Here is a 27,116-nt window from a genome sequence, read left to right as displayed (position 1 = left end):
GAGTTGTGTCATATTGACATACAGTGCAGCTGTCCAGACTTCCAGCTGAGATGTGCAACTTCAGAAGAAGCACCAGGCTTGTGGTCCCAACAACAGCAGTAGTTTCTTGTCAGGGAAAAGCATTGGCATGATAATGCATCACGTCTTTCACAATGTATGCCATTCTAGATCTCGGTGGTGCAGCCTTGGCACTTCTGCTGCTTTATTAGGAATTATCTGCAGTCGATTAATAAATGTCATGCTGGCTGAGTCCCACAGGACGAGGGGCAGGGAAGCACGCCCTGATAATGGAGGGGTATCCATCATGTCTGCCAGTCAGGACACTGCAACTGCCACTGCCACCCAGACTCATGATACGCATGAGAAAGGCAACAACAGCTAATAACGATGACACTGTGAACACCTGGAAATGATCTCATGATAAATGTAGGAGATGGTTTGATGACTTTGGCCATTATGACGCACAAACATTAAATTAATCATCAGTGTTTGTGCCTAAAGCGCAGACTTTCTGAGGTCTGACTGTACATTTCCATTTTGAGTTGCCATCCACATCCATTTTGCACAGTCTATTTCAGGAGGTGAATAGCAAGAGGTAATAGATGACAAGTATCCATCTCACTGGCAGATTTGATAACAGGAAAAAGGGATAATTTGCAGTAATAGTTGCAAAATCAATCCTCTACCGGCATACATTTAGATATTTAAAACCAGGAGTGAAATTTATAAGCATAAAAATGCTTTTACCCACAAATGAATTCCGCCTAAATCATCCAAGAACTCTCAAAGGACAACAGTAAAAGCGTGCTGTTTTTCTGACATGTCATGAATAAAAGAGGCCTGTGGTCCTACTGCAAAAACAGAAAGCTCAGCGCTCGTTTTCCCCTAGTGCCCCAGTAATAGGCCAGTGGAAATAAATGTAATCACTGCACTTTGTTCTCCCCAGTGATATCATTTCTTCTTATTACTTTTCACCACCCTTTGCGTCTCGGGCCACCATCAGAATCTCATTTGATCGTATTTACATTTGCTTTGGCTTCAAACCCCGGTGATGCTAAAAAGCAATTACTGCTTCAAGTTGCCGTCTGCCAAAGAGAGCCACACAAGATGTCCTTGCCAAACTGTGGAGGATTCCAAGCCATCTCCGGCTGACATTTAAGCACTTGTCTTCTCCTGTAAGCACGGTTCACTACATTTAGAAGCAAAGAACTGATTATGACAAACATGGCCTTTAAAAGAGTCCTTTGACCAGGGACAATCCCTACAAAGTAACATTTATCAGCGTTAAATACCAGAACCGCTCAATGCCACAACACAGAAGGATATGCCATTTATCAAATTAGAACATCTGAAATCTCACTGACTGTCTGGACAGGAACCTTCAACACCCTCGATAAATATAACTGACAGTCAAAACTGTGAATGCAGATAGATGCTTAATTAAAGGGTCTCTCATCAAGTTCAGTTTGCTCTTTGAGGCCAAACTCGATGAGCAAACTGAACCTGCTCATCGAGCAAGTTCAGTTTGAACATGATTCCGTAATTTCTTGTGTGTGAGAATTTAGAATTTTAAAAATTACCCTAATGATGTCATAGGGATGTCATCAGCTCTGTGGTCGATTAAGCTTTAAAGATATGGGGGTTTTTTTTCAATCCCATTGCCTGTTCTTCAAACTAGGGAATTTGAACGACATGGCCACAGCACTAGTATTACTACTAAAACCCACAACAGCATCTTGTTTACTTGTGGTATGCACGCAGGACTTCTTGGGTTGGGTTGGGAGGTTGGTGGCAGATCCTTTGGGGAGTTTGAAGACTACACCACCTTGGAGAACTTGTCCTGTTCTTGGAGCCCTTCTTGAACTGTTTTAGCATTGCGATTGGAAACATTATACTGATACTCGAGACTGCTGTCTCTACAGCCTTATCTTCAGCAATTTTAAGCAGGCAGTATAATACCAGCCAACCAATAACAAAAGCTAGGACCCAGATTTCCCAGCAGAATGTTGCATATTAACAAGGTGATCACACATAGTTGCTTTCACTTGTCAGTGGCGTTGATGTTTTGATATATATATGTGTGTTTCGCTTGAGGAGTGACTTTGTCTCTTGCCATTTTCTACAATAGACGAACTTCGTCATTTTATTAAGCTCATTTCCTTTGTGGACCCACCAAATCATAAAAGCACAATGATGTAACACTCGGTAAGTGCTACAGGATGATGCAACCCATGCTGCCTTGCAAAATGTATCCATATAACTGAAAGACCTCTCAAATATGGTCAGCCTGGATGGCATGCCAGCTCAGCAGTATGTATTGCTGGTATACATGACCCCCGATCCCCAACACACACATACACACCCAAGAAAAGAAAAAAAAAAGAAAAAATCAATGTGTAGTTGTCCATTCCATTACATGTAAACTCTTAAGCAACCCTGTTCCCCGCTGATTGTGTTTCTTTGCAAATGGAGATTCAATTATGCTGTTCTTCCAAGTGAGCGCAGAACAAACGACACAGAACTATCAATAGTGGGCTGCTCGAGGGACAGATGCAGTGGAGGATAAGCGAGATAGCCGGACCTCCTTTGCTGTGCACTCTTTGTTAAATTACCCAAGGTTAGTGCAGCGTACTGAAAGCAACTAAAGCAATTAGTTTTCCACCAGTTGGTCAATTGTCAGAGTCTGCAGATTGAAGAGCCATTGTGTTTACAGTGCTGTTTCAGCCCAGATGTCAACAAACAAAAATCACATCTGAGTCTGTGCAGTCACGGTCAGGTCTGCTTTGGGGATTTTTAATGGAATTAAGGGAGTTTTCTCATTTATGTTAAGGTTGTAGGGTATAAATGTATAAACCCTCCAAAAAGAGACAACACATTTGTGTGTGACAGTGTTAACCCCAGTCCTAAATTCAAACAAAGACAAAAACTAAGTGTAATAAAAAGGCCTGCTTAAATCCATGCTGCTTTTACAGTTGGTCCAACAATAAGTTTTTGTAGCCTGTGATGTTTCTTAAGCAGAAGCGCATGAGGATTACAAGAAATGACACAGATTTGAGGTCGCATACTTTATATTTAATGTAATCCATTATGCCTTTCAATTCTTGTTTGGGTATTCTTTTTTTAACCTCCTGCTTGTTCACTATGCTGGACTGAAAGACATGTGTTTCTATATTCCTATTACCCACCCCCAAATGGCAGCCAGGGGAAGAGCTAAATGTGCAATATTCTAGATACAGTATTTCTTAAGTGCCAAAATATGTCTAAAAATGGCTTCCAAAATCTTTTTGTGTCCAATTACTGTTTTGCTTTCCATACAGCCCCAAGGACTGCTCATTAGTCAAGAACTAAAGGTAGCGATGGACTACTAAAATATATTCTGTACTGTCCATATTTAGTAAAAAAAACAACTACTGAGTTGTTTTACCCAGCTACAAAAGCTGAGGAGAATATAAGTAGTGATATTTTATGACAGGGTTTTAGTTCCCCGTGTGCCTCCACCACTTTTTCAGGTTCTTCACTGATAAATAGCTTCAGAAAAATGTCAAAAGCCCACAGAACCTATTTTCATGCACAGCCAGACATTCTCTGCTCTTCCTGGGATAAATATTTCATCAAGACACATTCAACCCTCTATTTTATTGATCATCTTTTATCTAGTTTCCATTCCTAACTTTCCAAACCCTTTATATTTAATTGTAAATCATATGTAGCTAGTTTTGGCTTATATAGCCAAATGACAACAGGCAAAATAAGTGTTCCGTAATTGCTGACAGTAGCCTTCTGCATTTCTTCCTGTTGGGGGATAAAAATGACTCTATTTATAAACAGTCTCAGTTTATGTATAGTCATATGTGATTTTTTTTTTTTTTTAATCTGACGTGCACTGAAATTTACTATATATCAATTTTCAAGTTGCATACAATCCAAAATGCCAAGGAGCTCTTTGGCCAAAATGTCTATGTATTCTATTCTATAGCTAAATTTGAAATGGGGTTAGTTATGAAAGGAAGATGAAACACATCATATACCACCTAAACATTACACCTGCTGCTCGGCCATGGACACCCATGCCATTCTGGTAAACAGTTTTTGTTTTTAATACCACAGGAGATTTGGAACTCTGCAGTTACTGAGTCAACTGAGTGAGTTTCATGCACTATGTCTCCCAGGACTCAGCAAAGTTGTTTCAACAGTGGCATCCTATTATAGTACCATGCTGGAATTCATTGATTTCTTTGACAAATTTCAGTTTGTAAAGGCAGCTAAGTACTTGATTTTATACACCTGTGGTAATGAAATTGAAAACACCTAGATTCAAAGATCACAAAGTGTGGCCCAAAAATTTTTGTCCACATGATGCACCAAAGAGAAGGACTACAAACAGTTGTTTTAGTGTATTTAGTGGTTTAAATATTTGGAAAGCATCTCATTCTCTTGTCAGCACCAGATTCAACATAAAGAAACCACACTTAAACTCTGACCTTCTTAATAGCAGTGCTAACCACTGTGCTGCCATGCCATCTAGACCAAATACCAGTTACTCCCTACAGGTTCAGGCAATTACACTACACATTTAACCTTCTGGTAAAATGTTGCCCCCTGGTGGTGAAAGTTCTAGATAAATTTCCAGAGAGTAACTAGAAAAAGTCATTTAATTAATATTTCACTCTTGTTCAAATTTAGTACCATTTGATGGATTTGTCAGAACCAAAATTAAAATTCATAATGCTACAAAACCTCACCACTGGTGCAGCTGATAAATAATTGCATTTTCCTGAAAATCACGTTAAAAGGTTCTACTCCCAAAGTCCTGCTCAGGATTCGCATTAATGGCAGAGTGTATCCCTGACCTGCTTGCGGATGATGTTAAAAGCTTTTTAGTGTTGGGAGGTGATTTCTGTTCCTTCGCAGGAGATCTTTAGCTTGCCGAGAGGATATGGATTTCAAATGCCCTGAGCATTGAGGGGTTGACCAAAAGAGATGACTCTTATCTCAGTGTGTGTCCCTCTGCTGAGAACATGACATTAAATTGCCATTCTCAAAGAGCAAGGGAAGCTACTTACAGCAGGCACGCAATTACTCTTGCGTCAGTGGTTAGATATTTACCACAGGGCTCAGGGAATAATGCTTCATACTAGATTTTCTTCCTTTCAACAGTCATCTTTGCAAATCTTTTGCAAATGAAAAGATAGCACTTACAGTGTTTCAGAGATGTCACATAGTCTTTGGAGATTTTGTCATGAGCGTTTACTCTGGATTTCTTTGGGGGTTTTCTTTGGCCAGACGGCAACTGTGCTGTGATTGGTTTTCCGGTTGATTTTATTGCCAATCTTGAAAATTTCCTTCACTTTTCACACTCGAGATCCACCAGTTAAACTTTTTCTAGTTGATAGACTGGGAATCTGTTCAAGGTTTACTGCTAAGACAGCTGGGATAGGCTCCAGGCCCCAACCACTTTAAATTAAAAATGACTGCAAACATATAAATAAAACCTTTTAATCCCATCGGAGTAAAATATCACTAAGCTGCTGTAGCTAAGCTGTTACCTTCCACAATGCTAGGTTAGCTCTCTCACTAGCAACCAGCATGTTGCTTCAAAATAGGCTAATCCATCTTAAAAGCAAGATTTTGTTTTTGAACAGTATTTTCCTCTTCCCACATGTTTTCACATTTAAACTGGTTGCTGTTTTTAGCATTCTAACTACATCCACAGAAACTATAAATTGTTATTGATATTCCATTTCTGTATAAAGTAAATGACTCAAACTGAAAAACTAATTCGGATTAAATTGCAAAAAAAAGATTCCATTGTTTCCCTGCTATTGAAAACTAAGCTAATATTTGGGGAAAAAATTACATCACAGAACATTACACAACATCATTTCAACATTGAAGCTCCAGTTTTTCAGCAAACGTCATGTTCCTTCACCAGTACAAATCTGATTCAAATAAACCTTTTTAATATTTTTTTTACACAAAAAGATCTTCTTTTTCTACCTCAGTAGTTTCAAACAAGATAACAGCATCATCATCATGTGATTTTCCAACTGGCCATGCTATGTTGGTGCCAATAATACCAAATTAATAGTTGTTATTAAGCTATTAGCGGTTCCTGTCTTTTATGTGCTTTCAGTTTTGCTTAGTCCTGCTGAATGTCCATGCCTGTTACAGACTTTCTAATTTTAAAAGTTTAAAATCTAGTCTGGCAGACGTGGGGAATATCTTCTCCCACACACCCCTTTGTAAACACAGTAGGGCAACAACCTTGAATTCTTCAATGAGGCTTTCAAACACACCATAAAGTGTATACACCACACACACTCAAACGACATTAAATAAAATGTATGCTCATTGTTCTATATTCCAGCATGTCCTCAAGTATATGTCAAAGGTGATGGCCAGGGGGAATCTCTTTAACACTTGACTGCCATCATTAATGAACACTGCTCACTGCTGGTCCTTCAATTACCAAAAGAATGTCTTCAGACAATTTTCATCTGGACATAATTTCATGCTATAAGCTGTTGGGAGAACTGATCTGAATCATAGAGGCATCAACGGCTGACATGAGCTGTTCCCAAACAAGCTGCAGCTTCAGGCGAGTGATCCAGTACATGCCACATTGTTTCATAACGACTATTAATTCAAACTAACACTAATGTAGTTCTAAAAGCAAACACAACTGCAACAAAAGGTCCATTTTTCCTGGGATGGTGTGTGGGCACAAGCCATGGCAAATCAGTAAAGATGCAATGTGGCCCACAAGGTTGAGATGAATACACGCTGGTTTACATGGGAGGGTTGAGTAATCCACAGTGGGGCTGACCCTGAAGAACTCTGAGATTGCATCAAAAGCCAAAATGAGTTTAAAAAAAGAGAATTTTGAGCATGAAAAGAAGGGAGTAGGAGGATGCCTTAGGCACATCAGGAACTGAAGAGTTACACAGCTACTACTCACCAAGACAAAGCAGGGTAGAGTACAATATAATGTTCAGATTGGAAATGCTTTAACAGGTTAAAAGTCAGCTGTCAGGACCTCTCAAGTCAACTGAAAGCGAATGAAAAAGGCCCACAATTAGCCCATCAAAGTCATACTCATTAAAACATGGTGCAAACAGCCTTATAATTCAAAGAGTTATGAATAAGCCATTGACGAATAAGCTGTAAAAGGTTAGAGGGGGAAAACATTTCAGGTGTTTCACAACCAAGAAACTCAGAGGAGATAGCAACATCTGTCTGCTATCATCAAAACATGGCTACCTCATTTTCCTGTCTAGAAGTCTATCTTTAAAAATGCCAAAACCTATTACTGCACGCTGTAAACTAATGCCTTGGTGTCTCAGCGATGGTGACAGGCTTTAAATGTATTTTCATATTACCCCCAGTTTCACAGTGGCCACAACTGTCGAGAGGCTGCTCCTGATCATTTGTCAATCTAGGTTGATACTTGCGGTGAGTAATGTTGAGAAACGTGGCTCGTGTGGCCAGTGAGTGAACAGACTTGTCAAAAGCAGATAGACCATAAACTGTGGAGGAAGCCACCAAGGTGCCTTTGAATAAGAAAGCAAAGCTGGGAGCTCTCTGTAATGTAAAAAAAGTGGATTTGTAGCGTTCCAATAATCTGTACACCACTGTCTTATTTATTTGAATGTGTCTTGTGTTGTCAAAGTACCAAAAACAATGAGACCATAGTGAGAGCCCTGGAAACCTCAAAATGGAGATCCTTAAACTTTTACCACAGGTTTGTACAGTATAGAATGATTCAGTGAGAACGTAACTAATCTGGACTCATCAGACCAAAGCACAGATTTCCACTGGTCTAATGTCCATTCCTTGTGTTTCTTGGAACAAACACATCTCTTCTGTTTGTTGCTGTTCCTTAGTAGTGGTTTCTTAGCAGTTCATTGATTCGCGCAGTCTGCTCTGAATAGTTGATATAGTGATGTTACCGCTACTGAAAATATATGTGTTGCATTTATCTGAGCTGTAATCTGAGGTGCTGTTAACTTGCAATTTCTGTATGCGGTGACTCGGGTGAATTTGTCTTCAGCAGCAGAAGCGACTATTGGTCCTTCTTTCCTGAGGTGGTCCTTATATATGTGGGAGACTATTGTTGTGCCAGCCAGTCAAGTACCATGGTGTACACATGCTCAGTTCAGTGTTTATGAATGATCTTTAGTCTTTGAAGACAAAAAAGCTGTGGTCACATTATCTCATTGCAGGTTCGCGGTGTGATTTCTGCTGAAACTCTATGTTACAGCTACACTAACAACTAGGGATGGGTATCGTTTAGGTTTTATCCGATACCGGTGCCAAACCGGTACTTTTGAAATGGTGCCGGTGCTTAAATGGTGCTCAAACCGGTGCTTAAAGAATGGAGAACACAAAATTGGTCCAAAAACCTCTCATGTTCAGCTGTTTTTTTGTAAAAAGATAACAATGTTAGCCTTTTCTGCAGCTATAGGGCATATATGGTATCACTCTTGGCTGGAAGCAGTGCTTAAACAATGGAAAAAACACAAACTTTGTCCAAAAACCTCTCATGTTTAACTGTTTTCCCACTTTTTCTTTGGTCATTTTAGCCTTTTTGGCCAGGGTGAAGGGAGCATCTGCCATCAAACAAGAAGACAGCCGCATGTAACTATGACGGTGTTTGCTAGTTCACCTTACATGCATTAATGTAATAACGTGGTTAGCCTACTCAACGTAAATGACACACGAACAACATTAAGCTACTCACGCAGAGAAGAACGGCTGCTGCTGCCATCATCATTTCTGCTACACTGGCAGGGATAGGGGCCAGGACTCTCCTCTTCGGGTTTTTGGGGGATGTTGCTAACTCCGGGTCCGATAACAGGCACCACACCCGCAGTAGATGTGCTCAGTGTGAGGTCTCGCAGCAAGCTATCAAATACGGCGCATTTTTCGGCTTTTAAGAAAACACTATGCGTCGCCAGGTGTTTCATCGGATTTGAGGTGTTACCTCCTTTGCACAGTATCACCTTAAAGCACTTGTTGCAGGCTGCTGAGTTTGCATCTTTTGCTGTGAAGTACAGCCAGACTTTTGACCGCTTCGCCTTGGGCATTTTTAATCTGTAGCTCTGCTCTAAAAGAACGTACGTACCTGGACCTGCCTACTATCCTCGGAAACGTAAAATGATTGGCTAGAATCTAAAGTGTATCACAGCTCAGGGAAAAAAAACACCGAAATAAAGAACCGAAATGTGCGCTGCTTTTCGGTCTGGTTACTACCGTTTATGTCAGAACCGGTGCCATCATGGCACCGGATACCGGTACCCATCCCTTCTAACAACTATGAACCAGTTGCCTTGGATGGGAGTGCAATTGTATGTGTGTTATATATGTGAAAAGTGCCTTTGTCAGTCAGGAAAACCGTTCCTCAATAAATGTTCATTTAAGTTTATATGAGTTTTTCTTATACTTTTAATGTGTACACTCTGTGGGAAAGCGTACTCTAAACGAGCAACGAACCATATAATGTCAATGTCAATGACATTACCATATATGGTAATGTCATTAAAAAAATCTAATTTAAAAAAAGTCCACAAATATCGCACTTGGGCTGAAGTTTTTTTGAATTTCCAAGTATTTATTAACACATGGCCAGAATTTCAAATAAAGAGTTCTGACTGCAGACACTGTTTTTTTCTGGCTCTTAATGATGCCACTGAGAGCTTTGTATGTTTATCTTAGGCATGAAACCTTGTCTGTGAGTATGGAAGTCCTATCCTCTGCTCAAACCTCCCATTTACAAAGGTAGCAATTAGAAGAAAGTTGGCTCTAAGGGAAAATGAATGTGTCAAAACAGCTTTTTCAGACTAAGGGTGAACTGGGACTATAGAAAGGATAATAAGGCTAAATAAGCAACATTTTGAACTACTACCCTATTCTAGTATACTACTCTAGAGTTCATATTTGGCTTAGGCACAACAATTTTTGGCAGTGTTTAGGATTCAGGAAGAAATCAAAAAATAAAGCAACAGGTATTGGTCGTGTCCAAATTCATGGGCTGCATCCTCCTGAGGACCCGGCCTTCGCAGTCTACGTGGGCTGGGTCCTCAGAAGGTCGAGTAGGCCGGAAGTAAACGGCTGGGGAAATTGGACAGTGTAGCCTTCTGATTAGCGTCACCACTATCTCGGTGGAGTTTAATAAACTCGGCCGTCTGCTCCTTGCTATCTAAAATATAACAGGACACTGGCGTAAATTCTCGACCGTCTCATACTTCTATTTAATCAGTTTTCTGTTTGATGTTTATTCAACTGTGTAAAAACCAAGGAGGAACCCACCAGGGGCTGAGATTAAAGTTATTAGATTAGATTAGATAAAGTTTTATTTTATCTAATCTAATCTAATAACTTTAATCTCAGACAAACCGATTGACTCACGAACAAATAAAACACTGAAAAAATCCCAACAATAACATTTTATTTTATTTTTGTCCAAATCAAAATCTTTTATCCTATTTTTTTTTACTTCAGTTTAAATGTGTCAGTTTTCTAGTCAATGAAATTTTGACATGAAATTTACATTATTACCAGCTATATAAGTAACATCACATCACAGCCTTTAAAAAAAAAAACAAAGCAAAGAAAACAAAATTAATACAAAAAGTGCTGAAAAGGAAAAAAAGAGGTCAATGTCTAAAAACAACAAGGCAGTGATCCTCAGACACCTCAAAACAAACAATGCTCTACCTACAAAGGCACAAACAAAAGGCTTTGCTATATCCTACACATTACCTCAATCCCAACATCACCGTGGACAGTCTGTGGATAGTACTTGAAGGAGCAGTGCATGCAACACAGCACAAGAATCTCACTGAGCTAAAAAATCTTTTGCACAAAGAAAACCACCTAAAAAAGATCCGAGAGAATAGCAGCAGGTAAAAAAAAAAAGGCCTTTCTGAGCAATGGCTAGCTGTGACCAGCTCAGTAAAGCAGATTATGGCCAAACCTTTGTTTGAGGCCTTTTTCCTCTTTTTGTTCTTTTTTGACATGTTAAAATAAAAACAAAATTGTGTGTAGTATATCAAAAAAATATGCCATGTAAGGATTGTCTGATTATTTACTCAAATATGTAATCACAGTGGTTCAGAGGCATCATATCTCCTGCCTCACACCTTAAAATGTTACCTGATCTTGTTATCTGAGCTCATTTCTTTTCCCAGTACATACTATACATTGAGGCTGTGTGATGCTTTGTTTTTCACGTTTTTAAAAGGAATTTTGGTGCCCAATTCATTTTCTATTTATTGAGTGTAGCAATCTACAAAATGGAAACAAAAGAGAGGCAAAGTTTCAGTAAATACCAGAGAGAGAAAAAAGATCACGGTGGAATATGTGAAAAGACAATTCTTTTTAAATTTGCAGACATAAATTTGTGCACTGGCCAGAATTGTTTAAATATTTATAGTTAAGTTGCTCAGAAAAATACTAAGCCACTTTCTGTAACCCCTAAATATTTTTGGCACTCATCAATTTGGGCATTTAGTGTTTATTCAACTGGCCTAGTTTAAATACATTTGCCAGTTTATGGTAAGATTCTATAGATTCTATATAAAGGAAAGATAATGTTACAGTATTAAAAGGCTGGCTGCAGCCAGCTGCTCTATTTGTCTTTGCTGGCTGTTTATTATTTGGAATATGAGTGCATTTATGGCTGAATCTATGATGCCTTTTATACAGTAGCTGTGGTGTGGCTATTTTTATTATTACCATCCTACAGTATTTAAAAAGCTTTCATGGATAACAGACAATATATTATTAGTATTAATGATACTTCCTGCTGTTCAAGAATGCAGTAATCAATACAAAACTCCAAACACTGGCACAAATAATATCAATTCCCTGCACAAAGACTACCTCTGTATATAATGACTTACTTTCATAATAAGGTAATTTCTCACAACAGTGGGAAACCTAGGCTATGTTATTTTTCTAAATTAGCAGCAATGTTTAAAAGATAAGGAAAATGGTAATAGACACTAAACTTAAGACAATTTTCAAAATACCTCCAAATTATAATCATGATCTGCATACATCCATCAGCCATAACATTACAGCCAGTGAATAACACAGAACCCCTCATTTAAATGTAATGTTCTGGATACCTTAGGTTCTAGCTTTCATACAGATATTATTTTGACATGTAAACATAAAAGTAAATACATTAATTTGCATGGTATTGATTTAAATAAATATTAAATCCCCTACAACCCAGCCAAAATTCTGGCTGTCCAAACTGCACACAAATTACACTGAATGAATCAACCAATTAATCAACCAATCAGTGAATTACAGATACTCCTGTTTTAAATTTGTTATGCATATAAATCACATGTGTCTGTACAATCGGTTTCTTCCATTCCAACCTCTCCACTGCCATGGGCAAAACCAAAGACCTGTCAAATGATAACTGGGATAAAACTGGAGATCTGTGGAAGGCTGCATTTTGGTACAAGACCATCATATAGCCCTTAACATCCTTTGTTTGGAGCTCCATTCAACATCTTGCCTCATGCGATGAGGATGATCATGAGAAAGGTGGTGGATCAGTTCAAACTACACAGGAGGAACCCCAAAAAGTTGATTCTGTTCACCTGAACGTATGATTTTCAGTGAGAGAAACGTGTCATCACTCATTGAAGTAACTTCTTCAGCCTTCTTCAAGCTGAACAAAACGCTATGTCCAGATGAACAGAATGCATGTACACAGGAGGAGCTTCTCAATGATCTGAAGGAAGCACACTACGGCCGCATAATGGATTGATATCTTGCAACGTCCGCAAAGTCCTCCTGCTGAAGAAGGCACATGTATAAAGCTGTCTTAAGTTTGTCAGCCAACATTTAAATGCTTTCAGATAAGCCATAAGAGTAAGTCCTGTGGTTAGCTGAAACCAAAACCAAAATCATATCAATCTGCTGACTTTGGAAGAACAGAAATGTTGAGTATGACCGAAAGAACATCATCACCAGTCAAGCATGGCGATAGAAACATTATGCTTTGAGGCTATTTAGCTATTGTAAGGGTACAGGACGACTTCACCGTATTGAAGGGCCAATGAATGGGGTCATGTATCGTAAAACCTTGCATGAAAATCTCCTTCCCTTAATCATTTTGTCTTCAAGCATGACAATAACCCAAAAGATACCACCAAGTCAACAGAGGAGTCAACAGAGGAGCAGCTAAGAACCACATTAGGGTTGTAGAGCTGCCTCGCCTGTCTCCAGACCTCAGTCCTTGGAGTTTCTGTAAGGAGGAGTGGGCCAAAATCCCTGCTGAGATATATGCACACCTGGTGACCAACTACAAATAACGTGTTACTGCTGTGTTTGCCAACAAGGGTTTCTTCACCAAGTACAAAGACATGTTTTGCTTGGGGTTCAAAAAGTTATTTCACTCAATCCAAATCAATTTGTAACTTTTATGTAATGCATTTTTTCTGGATTTTTGGTTGACATTCTTTCCTGCTCCAATAAGAGGAAACTTCCATTAAATTAGAGGCCGCTCATTTCTTTGTAAGTGAGGAAACCTACAAATACAGGAGGGTGTCAAATACTATTTTCCCACACTGTATTCAACAAAAATAAGAGATGAAAAAATAACTCTGTTTAGGATCTTGGCAAACCTCTGGTTGTTGTTTTGGATTATCAATGGGCTCTTCTAGAGCATTTTTCATATTAAGTGGAAATAAATCTCTAGTATAAACCAGATGATGAAGCACTGTTTAAATACATGAAAGTTAAAAAAAAGAGAGAGAAAAAGGAAAAACTTCTTTTTCCTGCAGCAACAGTGTGTGACAACCACTGTTCACAAACAGCATGAACCAATGACTAACATGTGGCCAACAGCGAGACCAAGAGGTCCTTCAGGCAAGACAGGCACAGTGAGCTGGGACTAGTGCTTGGCAGTCCATTCATCACAACTTGTCCTTCAGCAATGTTCTGTCCCTACAGGCCTGCTGCTGCACCGCGGATCAACAGAGGACATGTTTGAACAGCTGACCCAAGGCCATGAAAGTAGACACAGCCACAGCAGAGAATCTTAAGGCCATACATCGGTTCTCCATGAAATATAACTGTGATCTATGAATTTGAGAGCCCAGTTCACAGTCCTGGATTACAATGTGGTTTACTTCTCAGTTAAAGAAAATCCTTTCCTTATCGTTTCGCTTTCTTTGTCCTTCTGTATCTCAATGCTGGGCCTAATTTAACAAGTCTTTAAAAACATGGTACTGCTCCAATTTGCATTTACTTGAAGTAGGAAAAAACTGAAAAGGCTCAATGGTATGCAGAATTGGAGATACTGAGCAAAGATAATGAGCCATTGTTAGCAACTCTGTGAGGCTGCAATAATGACAAGTTGAGAAATAATAGAAAGGAAAGGTAACCATAGTAACGATTTCCTTGTTTATGACTTCATGTCATCGTGTCATGAGTTCTTATTTGGACATATGAGAGCTTTCAGAGAAGTCTCCAAGTCATAATTATGAATAGGATGTGTATACGAATACTACCTAGATGTTGTAACCTTGTAGCTGTGATGTAGCTATTTAAATGCTTAAAATGAAAAAGATTATATGCTGACGTTTAGCAGAGACAATGTTCACTTTCTTTGTTTAGCATATAAATATGCTAACACTAGCTTAAGGTACTAATGTAATAAGCTGCAATAGTAAATTACATTATTAGAAGGTATTTTATCATAGTAATCTATAAGTAATATATATGGACAAACTGAAGTATTGGATGAACAGAAAATTCTGATGATGCTAGATTAGAACTTGATAGGGTAAAATACAGCTGTTACAGCTGATTGCCAGTTATATTGCTGCCAGACAAAGGCAAACATTCTGAACATGCATCTCTGTGCTATCATGTTGTTTCAGCTTTTAAGTTTACTGCGGATATTTTGTACAATCACTCCAGCAACCTAACCTTCACTAACAAGGAACTTACAGGTCAATGATTAGCTGGTCAATTAATAGCATTTAGCTGTGTTTTAATTCAAGCCATCCCTAATTGTATTTAAATCTAACCAATCAGGGACATAAATGAAAAAGTCAAGTAATATAAAAGTGTAAAAATTGTAGATATTCAAAGGCACCATTCATAGTCCCGTCTTGTAGCTGGGATATAAACTAGCGGCATTCACCTTCCTGCCATTCTTATTGTGGAATTATGTCAATTGTTATTCTTCCTAGTCTTGCAAGGTGCTATTCTAGACCTTTAATATAGGAAAAATATGTAATTATAGCATTTCTCAGTGTTTTAAAACTGAATGTGTTGCAGTGTTACATATTGTCTTAGCTCATATAAAATTAATAACAGCAACCTGTAGTAGGAACAATGTGATAGCAGCAACAAATCATCAGAACTATTTGAATATATCACCTAAGAACCATAAATATCTGTACAAAATGAGATGTGAGTATATCATTTGACATTTTGATGGTTCAGTGGAAACTCTAGGGCATCTTTAAAGCAATTTGGATTAGAGATCAAAGTTTGCCATCTTTATAAAATTGCACAGTAATCCATCTAGTTATTGAGACACTTCAGTCTGTAACAGTCTGACCTACATTGATAGAGCAAAATAAATAAATATCCACAGTGTACTGGATATAGAAACATTGCACTTCTTTACTGTGGTTCCACTGGGTGAATTGACTAGGACTTACATAGCAGTTTTTTACTTTAAGTCTCATTCTCCCAATCTCACACATTAATGAAGTGTTTTTATCTATACCTAACCACTTTTGATCTAGCATTCATACATAAAGGGCAACTCAGGGTTCAATACATTGCCCAACACTTCTACACATGGACAAGAAGAGGATTGATCACTGTTTTTCCAATTGGAAGACACGCCGCTCTACCACCTGAGCCACTGTCAGCACGAGGCGAAATGAGGGATTCACTTAGAAGCTCCAGTCATTCAAAAGGCGATTTACTGGAGCAAACCTGACATAGATTTCAGCCATGACGCATACATCAACGGGACATGTTTCTCGATAACAATACTGAATTCTCTCTGACTTGATAAGAGAAGAGGCATCACTTTTCATTGGTCTCTGATTAAGTAGAACCTCACGCCCAGATGCTATCAAAATATGGCCAGACATGCACTATAAATAAAATTTACATGGGACTGTGTGTGGGTTTCTTAATTGTGTCTTTGTGTGGAAGCAGGCGCATTCACACATGCACACATCTCCCAGTAGGCCTTATGGCTGCTTGGAGATTTGCTAAATAGGATGCTATCATAAAACAGCCTTGTAAAAAGCTCATCTGGTGCACACCATCTGTAAACACAGATTTGGAGAAGTTCATGGAGCCTGCACAACCTGACACCTCTAAATTTGGAGTGTATTACTGCAGCTACATGGATGTAGTACCAGCAGTAGCTCTACAGCAAATGAATGTGAAAAAACACATACCAGCAATGATTTTTCATAAATACTCTCTTTTTGTGCTGGGGTTATCGCCACAAATAAGTGACAGTTGTTTTAACTGCAGATTCGGATAGTGATGGGTCCTAAGGTAAAGTAGACATATATTTTGAGATTGGTGGGTCAATAACTTCAATACTCACAAATTCCTTTTATTATATAGATAATAAAGCTTTATAAAAACAAAATGTGGGTGTCTACATCGCTTCCAGATGTTTTCAGTGTGGTGTCGCATGAAACAGCTGGCCTGTCTCATGACAGCGAAATACACACTACTGCTTAAGGGAAAAGATAATTTTATATTGTACGCACTTTTATACACATATACATTTTACAAACACAGAATTATCATTTTTATTTTAATTGTGCTTTTCAGTCGCTTTGTTGTTTTGGTTTGTTTTACATTTGGTTGGAATATTTCTTGCTTTTTTCTGAAAACTACAGATACTTTAAAGGTTACATTAAGTGGTGTGAAGCACAAGTACCAGAATTAACCTAATTTTAAAACAAAATATCACCAATCACTACATGTTTTACAAGCAGGCTTTGATCTTCGTTTGATTTATCAATTCAAATCCACTGCATTTTAATTTAACATATGCCACATTTATTTCATCCAGTATGCAGAAAGACTAAATACCCAGATGATGCCATTTAATATGTCTTAAAGCTATCAGCTCCATAGAGTAGTGGTTTACACATTCACCTAACAAGCAAAAGATCCCTGGTTTAAGACATGGAGGACACACAATAACCTTTCTTTAAACCAGGAAGACAATTGGCCAAATCAAATATATTGAGCTATCTGCTGTAGTGAGCCCTTGTGAATAACGGAGCAATTGATAGTAGCAGATATATAATGTTACGCTGGCAAGTTGTGACTTATTCCAGAGAAAAATAATCTCTGCATAGACTTTTATTCAAGCACCATTATCTGCGCTAACACAGAGCTACTCGGTAAGCTAAGAACTACTCAGTAAGCTAATTTTCCAACTTCAACTGGGATATACAATATGTATCCCAAAGTTGGGAAATTATGATAATAGGGATTGCAACTATAATGCAAAGGTCAAGACTTCATTTAACAATTTTAAATTAAAAACCCTAATGCATCAGTGGACAGAAAGCCCACATTTTTCCACAGGGCTTTAATAGTGAAGCATTTGAATGCATATGATATGACAGCCTGTGAGCTATGCTTTATTTGTTTGTGTCTACCATGCCCACATCCATTATTAGAAAACTGTCTTTTAATTGAATAGATGCTTTAATCACTCTGCTGTACAAGTTTGAGCAATTACAGTTTGCAGCAACAAGTATATGTTTATTAAAAAGACATGCAAAACTTTTCAGACCTTACAGAAACACAGTGAGATTCACTTAATGGCTGCAAATGTTAAAGCACAGCTTATTTTATCTCTTTATTACTTGTTATATGTATGATTTATCTATTATTAATATTTGATCTGTGGCTATTGTTCGGAACTCTGTACTCATATTGCTATTTAAATGTTAACCTACGTAATTTAACATGTTTAAATTGCGAGTAAATCATTACTGTTATCAGTATGAAAATACAAAAGAACTCGAAGAATATGATTTTTTTTTTGTGCATTTATGACCAGTTTCCCCTGTCAGCCCAGAGTGCATCTTGCCTGCAAAGTAAAGGTCCTTTAATATGTCAAAATAAGCACTAAATTATTTTTTTAATTAAAATATTGCATTGAAATAGTGTAGGCTCCTTTTTATCAAGCTTTGCCACCACAAACAACCGTATGGTCATTCGATTATACTGACTGTTGCAATTAGTGGCATAATGTTTTCTATGTCCAACACTAAAGTATATCAACAGAATGACTTAAGCTGTGGCAGCCACTTTTATTTCATCCATTATGCAGAAAGACTAGATTCCCAGATGATGCCACCTAAATGGAACTATACTGTAAATGTATCAGGGCCTTGTATCAAGGAAAATAGCAAAAACCTATAGATGCATGAAAGATACAGTAGCTGGAAAAAAATATCTCAGTGTCATTCATAGGGATGAGTATCGTTTAGGTTTTATCCGATACCGGTGCCAAACCGGTACTTTTGAAACGGTGCCGGTGCATAAACGGTGCTTAAACCGGTGCTTAAAGAATGGAGAACACAAAATTGGTCCAAAAACCTCTCATGTTCAGCTGTTTTTTTGTAAAAAGATAACAATGTTAGCCTTTTCTGCAGCTATGGGGCATATATGGTATCACTCTTGGCTGGAAGCAGTGCTTAAACAATGGAAAAAACACAAACTTTGTCCAAAAACCTCTCATGTTTAACTGTTTTCCACTTTTTCTTTGGTCATTTTAGCCTTTTTGGCCAGGGTGAAGGGAGCATCTGCCATCAAACAAGAAGACAGCCGCATGTAACTACGACGGTGTTTGCTAGTTCACCTTACATGCATTAATGTAATAACGTGGTTAGCCTACTCAACGTAAATGACACACGAACAACATTAAGCTACTCACGCAGAGAAGAACGGCTGCTGCTGCCATCATCATTTCTGCTACACTGGCAGGGATAGGGGCCAGGACTCTCCTCTTCGGGTTTTTGGGGGATGTTGCTAACTCCGGGTCCGATAACAGGCACCACACCCGCAGTAGATGTGCTCAGTGTGAGGTCTCGCAGCAAGCTATCAAATACGGCGCATTTTTCGGCTTTTAAGAAAACACTATGCGTCGCCAGGTGTTTCATCGGATTTGAGGTGTTACCTCCTTTGCACAGTATCACCTTAAAGCACTTGTTGCAGGCTGCTGAGTTTGCATCTTTTGCTGTGAAGTACAGCCAGACTTTTGACCGCTTCGCCTTGGGCATTTTAAATCTGTAGCTCTGCTCTAAAAGAACGTACGTACCTGGACCCGCCTACTATCCTCGGAAACGTAAAATGATTGGCTAGAATCTAAAGTGTATCACAGCTCAGGAAAATAAAGCACCGAAATGTGCGCTGCTTTTCGGTCTGGTTACTACCGTTTATGTCAGAGCCGGTGCCATCATGGCATTCATGCACCAGGTCCATGGAAGAAGCCAATGAGCTGCAGGGCTGATTGCCAACTACATTAAGCCTCTTAGGCAGCATGCTGATGAATTCACTCATTGAAATGTGAAGGTAATAGTCTTGACATAGCAAAGACATAACTCACCGACTGTACCTGCAAAGTCCCCAAATGACAGTGATCCCGAGTAGGAGCTGGTCCAATATGAAAGAGGACTTTGCTTTTATTACCATGATCATTACTGTATATCATTTCTGAATGTACAGCCATTTGGTTTCATTTAAATGTAAATCTGGCAACTGAACACATTGTCACCCACAGCAACCTGACTATGATGATTCATTCTGGGATCGGCAGGGAAAATATAAGAGCCCCTTTTGCTTTCTCTGAGGGAAAATAACAGATTTGACCTTTGTCTGTTTTCATGAAACAGTGCAGAGGAAAATAAAAAAACCTTGAGATTTTTCCTTTTTTTTCTTGAAAACAAAAGTAACCACAGTTTTGTGCATCCTTTGTGCTCTGCTCTCTCTCTCTCTCTTTCCACTTTTTAAAAAAATGCCCAACCTGAAGAACAGGGAGGGAGATGTACAATCTGCAGCTCAAGGTCAAGGAAGTAAAACTCTTGGGAGAATAGACAAGTTTGTGTGTCAAATTAGGCTGCGGAGACGGATAACAGAGGGGCACAGCATCACACAACATGTGGTGATGGTTATTTCAGCAAGGCTTGACACAATTGTGCATCTGTGGAGCAGGGACAATGCTGTTTGCTGCTAATGTTTATCAAATGAGGTGACCACCAGGGGCCTGGGCATATGTGCATGCATGCAGAATGGAGAATCATTCCAGCAAGGCAAACATTAGCAGCTCTGTAGTCTAATCTCACAACATATTCTTGTAGTCATATAGAGTATTAGCTAAACTTAAAGCAGACCTAGCAGCTTTACTGACAAATGAACTGGGCGACTTCAGCAATCCTCAATCAAATATCAGATAATCCCATTGCTCATTACTTCTCTCAATACACAACACTCTATCTTGCTAAAATCACACATCACATAAATTAATCATCAAGTCCCAAATAAATGCCTGCATGTCGAGAGAAATCAACGAGAGCCTCATCAGAAGATAGGTAAGAAGGGATATTACATATCAGTGCACTCGCATACCCTTTTGCATGTCTAAGCAGAGCTTCATTATGAGATAAATACACACCAATAGCAGATTGCTGATCTACAAGAAATTCCCATTACAACCCTGGACAAAGCTTCTTGAAATAGCCCTTATTTCATCAGAACTGTGAGACAAAAGATGAAAAGCCTTTTCAAGATCCCCCATGGGCCACATCATCCTCACTCATGGCTGTGTTACACATGGAGGACCCCTCTTTCATGACCCCTTGCGTGAGTCTCGTTCTGAGCCAGTGGGGGCCTGCGAACATCAGCTATTGATCTTTAAGAGCTTAAATCTCGCTGAGTTCAAGCTAGGACCATCGAGACCCGCAGAGCAGCAGGACTGCTGCTGTTTGCTACTGTTTGATTCAAGGACTAAACTTGTGGGAAAGTGTGACACCTGTCATGACATGCATGGCCTTTAAAAATGATGTGATATGCAGAAAAGTTGTAACATGCAACAAGGTAGAGTCGAGCATTCAAATGCCCTGCCTCTGTTTTGACAGCCCATTAGTACCTGTAATGCTTTTTAAGCACAATCTGTATAAAAAAATAATAAAACATCTTTCACTTTTTAAAATGTGTTGTTTTCTTTTGTTTTTTCTATGATATTTAATTAAACTCAAGACCTCTGTTTTTTGGAAATCAGTATTTTCATCTTTTTGACATTCTATAGACAAAAATTGCTCCTCAAGAAAAAAATGGACATACGGAAGATAATCATTTGCTGAACTATTTTTGATATGGTCCCACACTTAATCGGGATGCTAGGCAGGCAGGTTGTGAAGTGAAGCTCAGATGAAACCAGATCATGTTCTCAGTGCCAGTCCACATCAGCTGACGCCTCGTGTTATAGTTGTATATACATTAAGCTGCTTTAGCCTGCCCACAGATACTGTTAATCTGCAAGCCAATTTGAAACCCACCTCCACCCCAGCTCCTCCTTTCTGATTAAATTAATGTCCTATCCATTCTCCCTGACGACTGCTCTATTCTGTTCCGTGTCTTTTTGCTGCTTTCCACACCTCTGTAAACACCCTGAAGGGCGCCACATAAAAATGACTACAAATAGAAACATTGAGCATCTTTTGAATGTGCTTGTGCTCCTGACTTAAGTTTGAATTCAGTCAAAATTAATTCTGTGTTCTTCGAGCAAAGTACAAACAGTCTGTCCAAGGAATGCTGGGCCGACACTTCTGCTTCTGTCAGCTTTTTGATGGCGACTTCCTTAATATATAGGAACTCAAGATGATAAGAAATCTGTGTGTCATTTACTGACCTGTTTAACTTTCATGTCTTCTGGCTGTTTGCAAATTGTATTCATTCTGCTAAACAAATTTTGAAGAAAAACCACAGAGAAATGTGTATTTATACAGAGAGAACCTGCACATAGTCTCATACTGTCAAGCTTTTTCATGTATTTTGTGCATCTATGTAGACTCTTACAAGAGTCTAAATCCTAAACTAAAGGCTGGAGTCACATATCAGTAAAAATTCAAGCATTCCATATTTTGCTTGAGTATGTTGATGTAGAACTTGTAGGATCCAGTCAATTTAGACCTTTCTAACTATTACATGCTATCACCAAACATTTTTTACTGCCTCCATTCTAACCCCTTCTGCTAACCACTATAATAATAACTTGCTGGAGTCACTCTTTAATTTGTCATAAATATATGCAACCAGAAGGTAGAGATTGCCAAACAATTCAACATTCTTTTTTTTAAAATCTGCAACTGAGAAAACAAAATTGGAAAAAGTTACAATCATTTTTCATTTGATACACACACAGACAAAAAGCAAATAAAAGTTTGTTGTGTATTTCTTTTGTGACATTACACACCCTAAGATAAAAGGAATCTTTTAAACTTTCATTTCCTTTTTGTTTCAATACTTCCCTAATGGAAAGTGTTTCAGTTTAAAAAACGAAATCATCTTTATGTTTTGTTTTTATAAATGCCTCTGTAATAATCCTTTTTTGTATTTCTGTGTTATGTGTGTAGAAAGGGATGCAGTTCCGCATGAACTGATTAGCTACATAATGCATTAGGCATGAATAAAAAGCTATACACAACAATACTGTTGTCTTTACTTTCATTTTTTTATTTTAATTAATATATCCAGCTATCAATTTACACCTTTATTTAATTTTATGGGAAAAATTGGTAACAAATAGAATTTGAATCAGTGACTTACTAGAACATTGGCAATCTGCTTGTAGTTGTGTGCTTTAATGGTTCCTTTTTTTCACCATTCGAGGTACTCACAGTGGTCCCTGGCTTAATTCCTATTCCTTTTCCTAGACAAACTTGCTCACGTGATTTTTACACAATAGATTTTAGGTTATATTAGAACATTTTGATGTGTTCACCCAAAATGTATGCCTCATCTTTAGGCATGGTAGAAACTGATTGATTAAAATTGAAGGGGCTACTTGAAGAGACAAGCCACAACTCAAGGTAGGAGAAGTTAAGTTGCTTATGTTGATAAGTTAGTTTGTAGTACATTGTAGATGCCATCCCACTACCAAAACAGTTGTTGTTGTTGTTGTTGTTGTTGTTGTTGTTGTTGTTGTTATTACTACATAACCTTTATTTAATTAGTATGACCTTTAAGGCGACTGTGGCTCAGGGGGTTGGGAATCGCATCTGTAACCGGAAGGTTGCCGGTTCGATCCCTGGGCTCTCTCTCTCCTGGTTGTTGTGTCCTTGGGCAAGACACTTTACCCTACTACCTACTGGTGTTGGCCAGAGGGGCCGATTGGGCGATATGGCAGCCTCGCTTCTGTCAGTCTGCCCCAGGGCAGCTGTGGCTACAACCGTAGCTTGCCTCCACCAGTGTGTGAATGTGAGAGTGAATGAATAGTGGTATTGTAAAGCGCTTTGGGTGCCTTGAAAAGCGCTATATAAATCCAATCCATTATTATTAAGGTTAATGATCAGTAATTACATCCATTAACAACAGTAAAAAGTGAATAAAACCTGTAAACCATTTTAGTTAATGCAAGTTAATTCCAACGTCTGTCTGTAGGCTATAAAATGTTTTTTGGGACCACTGATCAAAATCCAATCTAACAACTTTTCAGCACAAAGTAATTCATGATGTTTGCTGGTGTGAACATTTGTGGCCTGCCTGACAGCTCTACTGTTCTCTGGTCTTATTGTGCTTTTTTTCCCCCGCATCACTTTTCTGAATTTCTGCCCAGCTTCGAGGTCCTAATTATGACTGGTGGCTTGAAATTAGAGGGATGCGTCATAAGTAAAGAATGTTGGTTTCATAACATCATATTCACTCAATATTTAATGTTACCTTCAAGAATAAATGGAACCCCCAGTTTAACTCTATTTTTCTGTGTGTGACTGATCAGTAATGACAGCAGACCTACCTATTTCCGTTTGGTCGAAATGAAACTGCCATCATTACAAGATCCTGCTGCATACTTGCATTCCTTATCCTAATATCCTCATAATTACAAGTTAATGTACAACAGATTGATGACAGCTGTCTCCACATCTAATCGACAAGAGAGAACCGGCAATAGTTTGTTTACAAAAATGTAAACAATCATTATTTTAACACAGTGTTTGTGTTGCTGCCAGTCTAACTCCCTGCACGCTGGTCAATGACTTCCCGTCTTTTACTAAAATGGATCAGAGTTCGCTCTCTGATCCATTTTTTAATTTCCTTTTTTTGACTTGAGCATAAAATCAAGTGTGAAGGCGTTATTTGTTTTGTGGGTGTGTGTAGGATTCATAAATGAATAATGAAAAACAAATCACTTTTTGCATTTTTGAGATTTTAGATTCTCTGAAGAATATGAAGAAAAACAATGATGCATATTTTGCAAGATAATGTATATTTGAGTTATTCTGAATGAGTGGCATGTGCAGGGTGAGAATATTTTTTTACATTTGTGGAAGATGATGTATATCAGTTTCTTCACGGCAAACAGATTGCAGCAATAAGGTGGAAAAAAGCCAGAGTTTCTGGCTTCACAATGAAAAAAAGCAGACTTTGCACATTCATGATGCGTAAAGTCGTGTAACGTTAATCTGAACTCTGTTCAGCTCCACGGGCTGCTATGTAACCAGTTAAACCTGCAGGGAACCTTTAACACCAAATACCATCTCACTCTCAGGCACTCTGCTCTGTGCTACTGCTATTTAAGTGGCTAAAATATGGAGATGTGAGAGTCATAAGATCAACACAGACACAACCAGATGTCTGCAGGGCATATTCTGGTTGGGTTGTAGGCTTGTTCTGTAACATCTGATTCAAACGGGTGATGTGGTTCAGTGCAACAGCTTAAAATCTCTAAAACCAATACAGGCTACAGAAAACTGTACAGTGTGTATTAAATAAAGATGATTTAACATGGATTTTTTTGTGTGTGTGTGTTTAAGGGACTAAATCTATCCTCTTGTATTTGTTCTTTTGGGTTCTCTGGAAAAAGAAAGAAAATAGAACATCAAGCAGGGGCAGATTTCCTACCCTCAACACGACCCCCACTTGTCACAGTCACCTCTCATTCAAAGGTATTTTTATCAAGTAAATGTAAAGCACTTTCACCGTGGGCTTCTAAAAAGAAACGAAAACCCTTGGTTGAAGTCGCTCTGGTAGCTGCTGATGAATATCTCTGCGTCCCGCACAAACCTCTACATACATTGCTCTGGCACTATATTCACTTCGTGATATCAGGAAGCGGATCATTTAAAAAGGAGGACTAGCTCTGTAACTCTCAGATAAAATGGCATGCCTGTTGCACAGGCGTGCCTTCATTAAAGCCAGCAGTGCTGATTACAGCGCAGTCACGGTGATGGATTCATTCACGACTAAAAACTTAGTGGAATGGGACGACTGGCATCGATTCGAGGGGAGACGTAAAAAAAGACCAAGAGTGTAGGAACTTGACGGCGCGAGCTGTGGCTTGATGAATCAATAGCAGAAGCTCCACTGCGCAGTGAAGAGAGAATGCTCAAATAGTGGAAATCTGAAGTCCGAGTGAGACTCAGGATCACCTGCTGAATACTGAATGTGAGCTGGGAAGTATTTGTAAACCTCAAACATGAACCAAAAATCGTGACAGGTGGTGCGTAACCACGGGGATGGCACCCAATAATTGTCTCTCTTCTTTTACCGACCGGCTGAAAGCGCTTACAGCGCAGTAAACACCCAAAGTAGGCACGCATGCACACGGACACACACAGCTCTTACCTTTGGAAATAACCGATGCTGTGCAATAAATAAGCAGCAGGAGCCCCCTCAGAACGAGGTAACGTCCTTTTGTCAGCGTGCCCATACCGACGCGTAGCTCTCCACGGATACGCTATAGAGCTGACGGTGCTCCGGGTCTCTGATGCCTGCTCTTGCCTCCTCCTCCGAGCTGGACGAGCCCCGGCAGCGCAAGTTCCTCGTGTAAACCAGGGAAGCGGACAGTTGGACGCTCTGTTGGGAGAAGGAGGAGCAGCGGCAGCAGGAGAAGTGAACGGCTGGCGGGCTGGACTATTTGTCGAAAGGGAAAAAGCATCTTCACTTCACTTTTGCTGTGCGTGTGTGCGCAGCAGGGGAGACGTGCGCTCCGAGTTTACCCCCCTTTCCAGGCATCATCATCCCGGAGCCTGCCCTGTGCTAACCAATGGCAGAGTGAGAAAGGCGGAGAGGAGGAGACGGAGTGGTAGGCTACTCGTAGGCCTAATCAGTCAAATGTTTCTTCTTTTACAGTAACGCACCAAGCAGCCCAGCAAAGGCGTGAAGGATGATGATACAGTTTACAGGTTTGGAGAAACTGTCCGAAGAAGAAAAGTGGGAGGAAAACGGCTTCATTTCCAACCAGCACAAAGCTGTGTCTCACAGTGTCCGGTATAATCTGATCAATTATAGCCAAAGTAGAGCACTGATCAACAGAAACGCGCCAGTGTGATTTTCTTTTAATGTGCCCCTCAGCTCCAAGGTATGTTTGCTGGTATTCTTATATGTGATGAATAAATGAAATTTTTGAAAAAGAAAAAAAAAATAGGTATGTAATCATGGTAAAACACCTCATTACAAAACCTCAATACCAGCTGAGAAAAGCAGATACTGACTCTGAGCACACTACTCATTTGTGTCCAAAATGATAATACTTTGATTGATTACAAACGAGTGTAATTTTGATGAAGCTTGGAAGCAACTTCTAACCTGTAGATTTTTCCATGTATGTTTTTATGAAATACAGTGTAGCAGACTTAGGTATTCTGAACTTGGTTTAATTCAGTGGCATCATCTCAGTTATTAAAAGAAAAAAATAAACTATAACCATCGTCTTTTTTGTCTTCACCAATTTCAACAACTGTGCTTCAAACTTGGCATGCATGCAGCCAGACCCAGCAGGCTAATAGGTCTCATTTTCAAGGTCTTTTCCTTTTTGCTAGGCAGCGGCATCAAAGGTACAGTGTCATCATTTTAAG

The 27,116-nt window shown here is 39.0% G+C and overlaps 1 protein-coding gene across 2 annotated transcripts in view; it reads right to left on the bottom strand.

Moving 5' to 3' along the window:
* The window catches only part of LOC113033469 (netrin receptor UNC5D-like), a 292,976-nt gene extending 266,361 nt beyond the window's left edge, over positions 1 to 26,615 (bottom strand). For both annotated transcript variants that reach the window (XM_026187285.1, XM_026187286.1), the window contains exon 1: positions 25,885 to 26,615. In XM_026187285.1, the coding sequence (XP_026043070.1) occupies positions 25,885 to 25,969 (85 nt within the window). In that variant the 5' untranslated portion in view covers positions 25,970 to 26,615. The remainder of the gene's footprint in view (positions 1 to 25,884) is intronic.
* Between the last annotated feature and the right edge of the window lie 501 nt (positions 26,616 to 27,116).

This window comes from Astatotilapia calliptera, chromosome 12 (genome assembly GCF_900246225.1).
Source record: "Astatotilapia calliptera chromosome 12, fAstCal1.2, whole genome shotgun sequence".
Lineage (NCBI taxonomy): Eukaryota > Metazoa > Chordata > Actinopteri > Cichliformes > Cichlidae > Astatotilapia > Astatotilapia calliptera.
This window is presented reverse-complemented; position numbering and strand designations above follow the sequence as displayed.